Below are 14,104 nucleotides of genomic sequence, written 5' to 3' on the forward strand. Positions count from 1 at the left end.
TTTGCAAAGCAGACGCATAGCAAGCAAATCTGTTTAATATGTATATTAAAAATGACCAAAAAAAATGTCTACCATTGACAGCGTGCCCATATTGTCTCTAGCACATTGTCTTTACTTGTTGTGTTTCATGCATGGGGTGTCAAAAGTGGTTCAAATGTGGATGAGCACATATTTTTGTTTTGTTTAGAGCAGTGTTTCCTCTGTGGTTCTCGGTGTTAATGAATGTGAAATGTGTGTTCCACATGAGTGAAGGGCTGGTGTATCTAAGACTGCATCAAAACAAAAACCAGAATGAGAACAGGCAATGCTGTTAGTCTATCATATCAATGTTTTGGTTTTTTCATGGGTAGGATCACTATAGTGATTTTATTCTGACTTCTGTTCACTAATGATGTGGTGTCGTCTTACAGAGCCTGTCTACTCTAATCGCCATCAAACGATCTCAGCTGACACACTCTGGAATGTGAGAAATGTGCTGTCTGCCCTCTGATTTTAGGTCAATGCTCAGTGTATGTGTGTGTGTGTGTGTGTTTTATACAGCCTGTCAGGAGTTATATGTGTGTGAAAGGGGTTTCCGCTCATCTCAGCTTATTGGTGTTAATGCTCTGTTGAATCTGTGGTGGACTCTTCTGGTGTCTGCACTCTGGGCAGTATCTGTTAGGATGTGAATTCCTCTGTCTTTCAGCTCTCTCCAAACCTGCTCTGTCTCTCTCTCTTTAATGTTATATTTAATATTAATATGTTAAACTATTGATTTCATTTCCTCATTCATAAGTGCATTGGAAAATACGTTTCTTATTCTCACCAAGGCTACATTTATTTGGTTAAAATACAGTAAAATCAGTAATAATTGTGACAAATTGTGAATTTGACTGTATATTAAAATGTAATGTATTCCTGAGATGCAAAGCTGAATTTTCAGCATCATTACTCCAGTCTTCAGTGTCACATGATCCTTCAGAAATCATTCTAATATAGTGATTTGCTGCTCGTGAAACAGTTCTTCTTCTTATTATCAATGCTGAAAACAGTTGTGCTGCTTCATATTTCTGGTTGTGCCAGTGTTATTGTGTTCATCCGGTTAGGATGCTCATATGAATAAAGAAGACTAATTGAATATACTTCTTTCCATATTTTAGAATAACCATGCAACAATGTTGAAATATCTTAAATCAGACCTGGTCAAGAAACTTAAATACAATTTCAACTGAAAAGTACCTTGTGTGGAAACATTTGAAAAAGGTTTTTGGGTCCATTAACAGATCAAATAAATGGACCAGGCCTGCTTGCTTTTCACTTTTCTTTGTGTACATATTCTCTGGCACTCTGAGTCATAACTGCCAAACACTTTCACACACACACACACACACACACACACACACACACCCACCACTGGAAAACTGTGACACATTCCACAAGTGAGATCATATTGTTGGCATCCAATGCACGTGCACACATTCTCATGTGTGTACTAGAGAGAGAAGCATCTGCCAGTTCACATTAGGCTGCTCCACCCTACATGATCCTCTTAAAACATAATCCCTTTTCCTCACTTCCTTGAGGTACCATTCTATTGTGTCTCACAATCTTCCCTGTGAAAGGTTAAAGGTCACAGTTGAGGGGGTCACAGGGCACGTAGAGATGGACAGATGTCCTAAGGCTGTGTCAATATGTATCCAACTATGCATGTACAGCATCTTCCTGTACATTCTGTACACAGATGCGGTCTGTACTGTGCCAGCAAGTATATATATATATATATAATAGTTTTTATTATATAGTTTATATAATAAAATTGTATTTATATTTTATATCATATTTATTATAGTTATTATTACAGTTTAAATATTATATCATATATTATATTATATTATCAGTGTTCTATTTTGGTCTTTTTTTTGGTTGCACTGCAAAGACTGCAAAGAGGTTGCTAAAAAAGGTCTGTTGCTTAAAAACAAATGCGTTTCCTGTAGAAGGATCAGAGCACATTAGGATACACAGATGTTGCAGATGGTTTGTATGTGGGTATGTGTGTGTGTGTGTGTGTGTGTGTGTGTGTGAGAGTGTGAGTGTGAGTGTGAGTGTGAGTGTGAGTGTGAGTGTGTGTGTGAGTGTGAGTGTGAGTGTGAGTGTGTGAGTGGGGCGGGGGGTGCCATCTGTCTTGCAGTCGTGTGGTGCTGCTTTTATATGTGTGTGTGAGAGTGTGAGTGTGAGTGTGAGTGTGAGTGTGTGTGTGTGTGTGTGTGTGTGTGTGAGTGTGAGTGTGAGTGTGAGTGTGTGAGTGGGGCGGGGGGTGCCATCTGTCTTGCAGTCGTGTGGTGCTGCTTTTATATGTTTGTGTTTTTCAGTGAGAGACAGCATGTGCTGGTGTATTGTCATGGTCAGACTCTTTGTTATTCACTCTCTTTATTAGATGGAAAAGTTCAACTGGTCTGGAGCTGTGTCAGGGAGGCTTTCACTTCAGTCTGCACCAATCAGACAGCACAACAAAAGACAAGCACATGTCTGAAGGCCAGGGAGTGAATGAGCAAGTTCTGTTTATTTAGGTGAAAACATGGTGGACAAGAATACATAAAGTCCATTTTTGTATGACTGTGGGTCTGTGTAATTGGATCATTTGATATTTGGATGTTACCAAATAAAGAAAACAGCAACTTGATTGTCATTTATTAATAGATAAGCAATTCTGCCTCAGGATTTTTAGACGTGAACCAGTGTGCCTAAGATATTAAGTAGGCTATAGTCTGCCATCTTGTGGTTGCGTCTAAAATATGCATGCTTTACCGATAAAAATGAGATTAGTTAGTGTTTGGGGTTTAGTATTTGGACTAGGTGAATTATTACTTTTAAAACTAAGTAGGCCTACTAAAGAGTACTAATTCGATAGGTCTTTCAGCATAAACCTGTATTATAACTATCATTTCTGAAGCGTTTCCCCTCTTCACCACTAGTTGGAGCCAAAGTACAACACTAAATGTCACTGTCATGTCGAAAAGATCCTGGATACGCTGTTGTTTGGTATGAAAATATTGTAGGCCTGCTCACATTTCTCTCTTTTTGTCTGTGTTTTGTGCAGGAGGTGAGGAGTAAAAGTAAAGTTTGTGCCAATGTGTTCTGTGGAGTTGGGAGAGAATGTGCTGTGACAGACAAAGGAGAACCAACCTGTCTGTGTATCCAGGTGAGTCATGTGTTCAGACACATGCACTGCAACTCTTAAAATTTAAACTTAGCAATTTTGTTGCTAAATTTAGCAACTTTTCAGACTACCCTAGCAACTCTTTCTTCCAAAAGCACCCAGCAACACATTTAGCTGTTTTTAAAATTGATTTGGCAACTTTTAGCAACTTATGATATGTGACACTCAAACGATAAAACAACATTTTCCAGCTAAATTACACAAAAAGAGGAAACCATAGATGCTTAGTAATACACACAACTCATGAATTAATTTAGCTGCTGTTTTCAGTTGTTCAATTTAATAATAATAATCATTTAATTATTGTTCATTTATGATAAACCTTGTTAGTAGCTTGTACCTGTGATTGTTGATCAGTTTGTACACTGTTAGAAATTGATTTGGCAACTTTTAGCAACTTTTGATATGTGACACTCAAACGATAAAACGACATTTTCCAGCTAAATTACACAAAAAGAGGAAACCAAAGATGCTTAGTAGTACACACAACACATGAATTAATTTAGCTGCTGTTTTCAGTTGTTCAATTTAATAATAATAATCATTTAATTATTGTTCATTTATGATAAACCTTGTTAGTAGCTTGTACCTGTGATTGTTGATCAGTTTGTACACTGTTAGAAAAATAGCTAGAAAAATGGAAAAGGTACTAGTAATTTTCCAGGACATATCTGTTATCTATTATACGTTGTAACCCTGTAACCCAAAAACACAAAATACAATGCGCAATTTAAAATGCAGGTAAAAAAAAAAAAAACCTGTGTAAAATCAATACAGAAAATTCCGTCATATTAACATAGTAAGATTGTGCCCGGTTTTTACAGACTCTTCTTAAGAGTGTAGCATTACTAACTAACTACCAATACACTGCTTAAAATTATAATTGTTCAGAATGTATAGTTTTATTAGTTTACTAGCAAATAAAAAATCTTAAATTGTTCAAAAATGTGTTCAATAATTCAATGTTGTATTTAAAAATACAGTTATTTACATTGTAATATTATATTATGCATTTACATTATTTTATGAACAAATCTAAATAAAAAATATTTTGGGGGGGTTGAGATTTGATGCAGTGACAAAATTTTGCGTCATGATTATGGAATGACGTCATCACTCGATGAAATCAAAATGTAATTTAGCAACTTTTAGCAACAAATCAATCTTCCTTTAGCAACTTCCACTGAAAATTAGTTGGCAACACTGCTCATACACATGTTGCCCAGTGTTGCCAACTGCTTTCAATTGAAAGTAGCTAAAACTGGTAGCTAAATGTCACTAGATGGCATCATAATGGCAAATTCACTGATCTATATAAAGGTGAATGTAGATCAGTGGGCAAGATGAGAACTTAGATAAGGTTTGTCCAAGAAGTTGCTATATTTGTCCCTAAACTTTTGAAAAAAGTCTCAAAAGGGGCGGGGAAGTCGCTAAATCTAGCTACAAGGTAGCTAAATTGGCAACACTTTCCCACCAGGGTTGCCAGATCTGCTGAAAAAACTGTTGATTGCTCAATCAAAACTACAGCAGTACAAAACTAGCCCAATGATCAATTAAACCAACTACCAGAACAATAAATATGCCACTCCTATGCCTAAAATACATATTGTACAGTCACTGTTATACATTACACAGAATGTCAAAGTTCAAAGGCTTCCCTACCAGAGCCCTTACAAAAAGTCCTACAAAAGTCTCATTTCGATATTTATTTCAGTTTAATCATTGGACAAATGTACATAAATAATATAGTATACAAGCATTGCAGTCAAATATATCAAACTTTTACATATAACGAAAAATAAATAAATAATAAAACAAATAAATAAACCTGCAGCAACAGTTTAAAAGTAGCCCAAACCAGTGACTTGGCAACCCTGTTTCCCCAATTTGGGAAAACCCACATTTACTCCTTACTGTTTTGTAAACAGACTAGGTTTCAATTTTTGGTCATCAAGTGGTGACCCAACAAGTAACCTACCTAAATATTTTGATCAAAAATCAGACCAAGACCATGAACTGCAACAATACATAACATCAACACATGTCAGGGGAAACAAATACACATGTAAATATATAAACAGCAGAATTGTAATTTACCACCCTGAAACAAACACTGTATCAAATATTGTAGGCTATTGAATTGGTTCCAAAATAAATCATTGAATTGGACACAGAACTTTTTACATCAACAACAAAACATTCGGAATGAGTTTTCACCTTAGTTTTAAAAGTTTTTTTTTTGCCATCCATGATTAGTTGGCATATTATTATTTGCATGTAGCTTTTTTCTCCATGCTTTCATAACAGACCCGTGACTCATTTTTTAAAGTCAAGATCCACTGGCTGAGAACCGCACTGAAATAAACGACATGGATATCATGAATGTACACTTATTTCAATGTCTCTCTCTCTGTGTGTGTGTGTGTGTGTCTTGATCAGCAATGTAAACCCCATAAGTGTCCAGTTTGTGGCAGTAATGGGAAGACGTACCGTAATCACTGTGACCTGCATCGTGATGCCTGTCTCACCGGACTCAAAGTGCAGGTCGCCCATGATGGACATTGTGTAGGTAAGTGTGTATGTCCTCCATTTAACAGGTTTATAGTGTTTTCTTTTCTTATAGTGTTCTGGCCACCACCATAGATGCTATTAGGAAGTGTCATTGTAACATAGTAATTTAAATAAGTGCAGCCATTCTCAGAAATGCCATCACAATTTCCCACATTTGAATACATAAATATGCAAGATATTTAAAGAACTTTGTAGAAAAAGCAGCTCCTGTTTTCAGTTGTTGATGAAACTCACACACCTGGTTTCTGTCTCTTCTCATTTAGAGAAAAAAAAGGAAAAAATCGCCAACAGCCCAAGTGAGTAAATGCACATCTGTTAGATTGAGAACTGAACATTAAACATTCTATTAAAAATGTGGAATTATGCCTTTTTATTGTTAGAGACTACCATATAACATCCAGTACTCAAGTTTATTTACTGAGCAATTTTGTTTAGACAGAATGAAATATGTGACATGGGACTTAAACGTATTTCAAGCAGACGTGGGCTCTCATTTCGTGCAGAACGTGATTATATTTTCATTTAGTTTTATTCATATTTTTTTCAATCATCTATTCAAATGGGGTCTGACTGGGCCACAGATGCTGGTAAATATGTTATGAAAGGGTATAAAGTTATTTAGTTACAGATGTACAGTATAATTGTAACATGCTGTGCCTGTTTGTTTGATTATTTAGTTGTTTGCTACCTTACGGCCCGTAATGACTTGAGGAGGCATGTGATTGAATGGCTGCAGTCTGAGGTGGAGCCTGACGGCTGGTTTTCTAAAGGATCCAATTTCTCAGATGTCCTGCTCAAATACTTCCAGGTTTGTGTGTGTGTGTGTGTGTGTATGTGTGTGTATTTGAACATATTGATTCATTGTGAACAAGTGATTATATTTTCATTTCGTTTTATTCATATTTTTTTCAATCATCTATTCAAATGGGGTCTGACTGGGCCACAGATGCTGGTAAATATGTTATGAAAGGGTATAAAGTTATTTAGTTACAGATGTACAGTATAATTGTAACATGCTGTGCCTGTTTGTTTGATTATTTAGTTGTTTGCTACCTTACGGCCCGTAATGACTTGAGGAGGCATGTGATTGAATGGCTGCAGTCTGAGGTGGAGCCTGACGGCTGGTTTTCTAAAGGATCCAATTTCTCAGATGTCCTGCTCAAATACTTCCAGGTTTGTGTGTGTGTGTGTGTATGTGTGTGTATTTGAACATATTGATTCATTGAACACAATGCATATGCCTTCAGATATGCCTGTGTGTCTCTGTGTGACTTATGCTGTTTGTGTTTCAACAGAACTATGATAATGGAGACGCTCAGCTGGATTCAACAGAATTCTCGAAGTTCATTCAGCATAATGAGACTGCAATAAATGTCACGTCTCCTTATGCTGAAGAGGAGAACAACCGCCTACTCAGGTATAACTTTAAAAGGTTTGGGATCGGTACGATTTTTTAAATGTTTTTGAAAGTCTCTTATGAGCAACATGACTGCATTTATTTGATCAAAAAAGTCAATAAAAACAATTATTAACTAGTGAAATATTATTGAAATTTAAAGTAACTTTTCTATTTTAATAGTTCACAGACTCCATTACTCCAGTCTTCAGTGTCACATGATCGTTCTTTTTGCCACTTTTGGTCAATTTAAAGTGTCTTTGCTGAATAAAAGTATTAACCCCCCCCCCCCCTGGTGTCATATAGGCAGCACATATTTATTTTGAGGTAAATTGCTTTTACAGTGGAAAAGTGCACCTTCATTTTAGTTTAGTTTAACCATGCATCTTTAAAAATTCTCACATGCATTCAGATATAACGTTCATAACAGGTGTCATATTTGCATACTTGATCATGTTAATAATGTCTTCTTGCCCTTGTTGGTTCGTCTCCATCTTAGTATGACACACAATCATGTTTTATTCATTTGACCTGCACAAATCAGATGAAAGAACTGATGAAAGAGTGTCATTTATAGATAGATACAGTTTGCATTTGTGAGGTTTATTAACCTGAACACTGTCTTTATACTTGACACTATCTGTGTCAATACTCTTATCAGTTCTTCTTTACAGCCGCTTTTGATAATTTCTATTGGAAGATTTTGAAAATCTCTCTGATAACCGATATATCTCTGGGCTAGTCTATAAAACATAATGATTATGACCTCACTGTCCTCTGACCGAAGCGCAAAGCAAGTCTTTCAGAATGCTTACAATTTACTCAAAGTCAAAGTCTGCTTTATTGTCAATTCTGCCACATGTACAGCACATACATACAGAGAATTGAAATTGCGTTACTCTCAGACCCTTGGTGCATACAGTTAACACTTAACACTAACAGTAGACATAATACAGATAAATACAGTTAAATAAATATAATACAACCTATACAATATACAAATAAGGACATATTTGAAAAAAAAAATACTCTCACAATAAAACAAGATGCTGGTATCATATAGATGCTTGTTTTTACTTTGTGCATTCAGCATTTAGATCGCATTTTATTTTGGTCAATAAAAGTGGGCACAAAATCCATAATTTTGTAAAAATCTGATAAAGACCCAAAGAGATTTACCACTGTGACTGTTCCTGTGGTTGTCCGACCGATATGAGTTCTTCAAAAGGTCAAAGCTGATACTGATATATGAGGGTGTTCAATGGCCAATGCATACGTAATAAAGTTTGCAGACTGTAATATAAATTCAGAATTGCTTGGCTGTTTTACACAATAATTCAGTACATAGTCCATTACTGTCCAATCTGTAACACATTTTAACGTGGAAGTTCTTTTTACTTTGTAGGCTCTCTCTGTGAGATATTTCACAGGCATTGTAATGCTTTGGAATTTGAATTGAATTAGAATTGAATGTAGAATACTTAACAGAGAGGAAAATGAATTGGAGTGAATGATTTTGTGAACGATCAAATCCCATTTAGTGGCTAGACAGCATATATGCTATCTGATTGCAAACTTCCTTCTTTTTTGGTGAAATGTATACTTTTATTCAGCGAGGATTCATAAAATTTATCAAAAGTGACAGTAAAGACATTTATAGTGTTAGAAAAGATTTTCATTTCAAATAAATGCGGCTATACTTTGTATTCATCAAAGTATGACAGTTTCTACGAAAATATTAAGCAGCATAACTCCTTTCAACATTGATAGAAATAATAGAAATATTTTTTGAGCAGAAAATCAGCATATTAGAATTTGTGAAGACTGGAGTAATTTAAATACTTTGTATTTAAAATAGAAAACTGTTATTTTAACGGTTAACATTACTGTTTTCACTGTATTTTCTAATAATTATGGTGAGTATAAAATACTATTTTCAAAAATATTTAAAAATCTTACCGATCTCAAACTTTTGAAAGGTAATGTCCTTTACCAGCTTGAGAACCACAGGGAGGGAGACAAAGAATCATTATGTAAAACTGAAGTAGTGCTGAGAATTTACTTTTAAATAGTAATGACTTCTTCCAGTAGTAGCAGTCTTGGATGATTGTGTCCATGAAAATTATTTTGATGTTAACAGAATGTTATAAGAAATATATTGCACTGAAAAATGCAATGAAATATTAAAAGCAGTGTTGACTGTTTGTTCTGCAGGAGTCTATGTGTGGATGCCCTCATTGAGCTGTCTGATGAGAATGCTGACTGGAAACTGAGCTTTGATGAGTTCCTCAACTGCCTCAGGCCTGGATTCAACCCTCCGGAGAGGAGTAAGATTTACAACCACTCAATCCACTTTCTAGTATGATACATCAACAGACCAATGTATGAGCAAATAGCCTGCAAGATATGTGTGTATTGAGTGCTGTTACATGTTTTTAGAGTGTGCCTTAGAGGACGAGACATACGAGGATGGTGCTGAGACTCAGATGGAATGTAACCGCTGTGTTTGTGCCTGCGGGAACTGGGTCTGCACTGCTGTTATATGTGATGGTGAGCTAAAACCTGGGATATTGCTGTTGCTTTTTTCTGCAGCTGGGGTTGAGGCTGGGATTTGGACAGCAAAGCTGGATGAGATGAGATTTTTTCTGTGGAATGTGGTCTGACTTTCGTCCTTTCTCTCTCTCTCTCTCTTCAGGCTCAAATAAGTTACCCGAGCTTGAGAAAATGGAGGGAAATGATCAGGAGATGACAGAGGAGGAGTGGACTCGGCGAGTGGCCGTACTCAATAAACATCAGGTTGGGACTGAGTGTAATGTTCAAAAACCCGGCCATTGAGTATTGACAAATAACATGTCCTGGGCACTACTGATTAAGAGTGATAGGATGTTGTAACAATGTTTGTAGATCGGGGAAGAAAGAGCGGGAACCGGCGAACATTTAAACATAATTTAATAACAAAATAAACACAAAATTGAAAATAGCACGACAGCCCCTCACGGACGACTGCCACGCACAAAGAGAACCAGCCTGATCTCACGGCAACTCGTACATATTTTACAAGGTGGCTATTTCGTACGAATTCATACAATTTGTGCTAAATCGTACGTATTTTACGAGTTGCACAATTCGTATGAATTTGTATGAATGACCTACACCTAACCCCGCCCCTAAACCTACCCTTCACTGTGGTCTAGACAAATTATACAAAATCGTACGAGTGAGGTTGTTTTAGCGTTCAGAAGGGTGCTTGTGAGCGCCCCCTTTGGGGCCGTTATGCACCCTCGAGCCGTACTTCTGCGAGCTCCTCCAAGTAGATATAACTGCAGACCGGAGATCTCCAAAATGGGGCGTGAACTCCAAAAGTGGGCAGAACCTCCAAAATGGGGCGGGGTCTCCTCGTGCAAAGACTTTCACCATTGGCTCTGGCTCCAGCCAATTGTTATTGACTTACATTTCAAAATAAAACTTTATAAATGTATAGTGTTTCTAGTTCATCTAAAATAAAATATGCTATAGAAGTAAATATTCTCCGTGAGAGCAGAGCCCAAAGCTTGTGGCCAGTGGTGTTCGGACTGGAGTTTGAACCTTTGCTTAATGATATAAAAATAGTGACATGACATGTGGCCAAGTATGGTTATCCATACTCGGAATTAGTGCTCTGCATTTATCCCATCCTAAGTGCACACACACAGCAGTGAACACACACACACACACACACACACCGTGAACACACACCCGGAGCAGTGGGCAGCCATTTATGCTGCGGCGCCCGGGGAGCAGTTGGGGGTTCGGTGCCTTGCTCAAGAGCACCTCAGTTGTGGTATTGAAGGTGGGAGAGAGCGCTGTACATTCACTCCCTCCACCTACAATCCCTGCCGGTACGAGACTCGAACCCGCAACCTTTGGGTTACAAGTCCGACTCTCTAACCATTAGGCCAGGGGAAGGATTTCACTTTATCGCTTTTTTAATGTAGGAAATCAACACTTTAATTGACACAACCAATGTGGGGTGGAGTTTGCACTGAAGTGGATTGGGGGAAAAAATTGTGCATGCGTGTCATGTGGCTGTCTGTCAATGGGAGGAAACCACGCCCTATTTTGGAGCTCCCACCCCGTTTTGGAGTTCCCGCCTCCATTTGGAGATCTCCGGGCTGCAGTTATACCCTTCTCAGCTCCGCGGCAGACTTCTACCCGACAGTCAAAGCGGCATTACGTCACGAAAGTGCGAACTCAGAGGAAGACCGCGAGGGTTAAGGGTGCCATTTGGGACTGTGCCATATTTCGCTGTGCAGCAAAGTTCAAATTTGGTGAACGCTGACCTGCGAATTCGCATCACGTGAATGCGTGAGACCAGTAGAAGTTCAAAACCTCACAAAGTGACCTCTTTCGGCACAGAAATGGAGGAATCGCTCATTTTAACAGTGTCGCATCATACTGTTTTATACAACACAACTTTAAAAGATCACAAAAATCACATAAAAAGAGAAGCGGCGGCAAGGGAAACCGGATGGTACGTTTGAACAGTGAAACGTATAATTTTGTGATTGTTTTTATTACATGAGATTTGTATGTGTGCGTGTGTGTAACCTACTTGATTAACTATACTTGTGACTGATTGTAATCACTTAAATAGAAAAGAATTATGACTAGTGAGGATATTTTGGAGCGAGATGTCATATCCTGCTCCTGCCCCTTTTCGCAGCACTGTCCGAACGAATTTTGCATGCTCAAAATCTAGTGTGACCTCGTAAAATACGTACGAATTGGTCGTGAGATAGCGTTGACAGAACCAAAACATAAATAGTCTAGGCCTAGTCCTCTCTCGTCCTTCACTGTCGTCACTCCTCCTTTTATCCTTCCGGAGCTCCTCTGTGGGACGCGAGACCGGTGAGTGGCGCAGGTGTCGCTCATTATCATTTACTCCACCGGCCACACTCCGTTCCCACGACTCGCGGCCCCACCCCACTCCTCACAGATGTGCATTTTTCTAAACATACCAACCTTATGTTTTGTTTGGCTGGGTCTTCATGGACCTAAAGCAAATAAAATGTGTAACTTTTTAACTGTTTTCACCCTCATAGGAAACTATGGAGAAGTTGAAAGTGGCCAAGAGGTCTGAGGAGTAATTCAGAAGGAGGGATGAACATTTGCCCAGATTTCAGCTTTCAGTCAGTCATGAAAGATAAAGCTTAATTTGCTTAGTTTATTATAATAATTATTGACGTATTCAAAGGTGTGTTCTCTTCTGTTATAGTCTTTTTTTATTATTTGTATGGGACAATAAGAGTATGTATGATCTGTACCTGTACTGTAAATTACTGCAGACCTTTTTGTAATAGTATTTTTATACATTCAACAGTGTTGAATTTACATCACCTTTCAACACCTGTCAACAGGAATTCCTATTATTTTTGTGATGTCTTTGCATTAATAAATTCAGAATGAATTCAGAACAAAGCTGGTCAGGTTGATCTGTTTGTTCATTTCAGCTGGCCGGGCTAGGAGATATTTGAAACTGGCTAAGACCAGCTTAAACCAGCTTAGGTTGGTAAACAGGGTTTTTTGTTTTCAGCAAGGAAATACTACAGCTATTTATAAATCATCCCTGTTGTGTATTAACCTTAACTGGCAATCAATTAATAAAACTATAAAGCAATAATCTTAAAAGACAAGAAAACCTGGGCCAAGTTTAATCGAGTAATCAGGCATCACAGCTGCCGAATGAGCATGTCTGATTGTAACGTCTACAGTATATATTGCCATTATCGTGTAATCAAAATCATTATTACTAAGACTTAAGTGATTGCTTAATTGCTAAGTACTTAACTGCATTTACGGTAAGATGTGTCCAAAAACCCACTCAATTTTTATTTTATTATTATTATTATGTAGTGTAAAATATGACTACATGTAGGCTAGTTTTATAACCTCACAAACTGTTATGACTTAAGTATAAGCCCTGGGTCATGCCGAAAAAAAAAAGAATATAGTACAGCAAATGCCTTTTTGTTGTATCTATCTATCAGTGTACAGTAGATTTATGCTTTATCACTATCAATCACTAATCTTTCTTAAAACAAGCAGACCTTGTTGTGGATTTTTCTTGGGTGCGGCCAATGAAGTGGAGGAGCAGAGTTCCAGATGTCAAAATAAGACTTTATTTAACAAAGAAATAAAGCCGGGAAGACAGTCACATCATTCCAAAGTCTTTGTTTGTCAACTCATATTATATACCCCTTGTTCTCTCCAAATGTGGTCATTTTCTGTTTTTTCTTTGTTCCGGTTACTTTTTATTGGTGATAGATACCTGATTTGCCACAATTGTTTCCAACTCTTTTGGCCTTGTTTTCTAATTGGTTGGTAGTGTGGTCATACTAGATGTGTGTCAAATTTATCTACTTGCTTTTGTTTTGCCACCTTCCATTGGTTGGTAATGTGGTCATACGAGATGTGTGCGTCACATCCATCCACCTGTTCCTGATAATATTAGATTATTTCATGTTTACGTCTGCTGTCTACTGAAAGGTCCATTGTCTAATGGAAGAAACGACCATTATACGTGTTCATAATAATGTTACATTATTTCAAGCTCACTGGTGTACTGTCTAATGAAAAGACTATTATTCGTTCTATGACATCCAGGGTTAACATAATTCAGCACATTAATCCATATATTGATTACTGCCATTTTCACATAATACTTCAATAAAATTACACAATAACCTGCTGTGCTGAATGGCAACAGGTTTTCATATAAACCACTAAAACCATACGTGCAGGGTCGCATAAGACACTAATGAGACGCAACAAACTTGCATCACGTTTGGCCCCTGGATGACCAACCACTGACTGCAGGAGACGTGAGCCGCGTGACACTTGAGCGCACTCCACCTGTTCAACACAGTCCCAACAGTGAAGCATGGTGGTGGCAGCATCATGCT

At 37.6% G+C, this 14,104-nt stretch overlaps 1 protein-coding gene across 1 annotated transcript in view; it reads left to right on the plus strand.

The window, feature by feature from the left end:
• Positions 1-3,035: 3,035 nt before the first annotated feature.
• Positions 3,036-14,104, plus strand: part of LOC107572934 (follistatin-related protein 1-like) — a gene marked incomplete at its 5' end in the record, with an annotated part of 11,469 nt that continues 400 nt past the window's right edge. The window contains 8 exons of the mRNA XM_016259374.1: positions 3,036-3,178; positions 5,636-5,765; positions 6,031-6,063; positions 6,445-6,575; positions 7,063-7,184; positions 9,378-9,490; positions 9,603-9,713; positions 9,859-9,959. Coding sequence (XP_016114860.1) covers positions 3,036-3,178; positions 5,636-5,765; positions 6,031-6,063; positions 6,445-6,575; positions 7,063-7,184; positions 9,378-9,490; positions 9,603-9,713; positions 9,859-9,959 — 884 coding nt within the window. The remainder of the gene's footprint in view (positions 3,179-5,635; positions 5,766-6,030; positions 6,064-6,444; positions 6,576-7,062; positions 7,185-9,377; positions 9,491-9,602; positions 9,714-9,858; positions 9,960-14,104) is intronic.

The sequence above is a fragment of the Sinocyclocheilus grahami genome, unplaced genomic scaffold (assembly GCF_001515645.1).
Source record: "Sinocyclocheilus grahami isolate Dianchi unplaced genomic scaffold, SAMN03320097.WGS_v1.1 scaffold1836.1, whole genome shotgun sequence".
NCBI classification, from domain to species: Eukaryota; Metazoa; Chordata; class Actinopteri; order Cypriniformes; family Cyprinidae; genus Sinocyclocheilus; species Sinocyclocheilus grahami.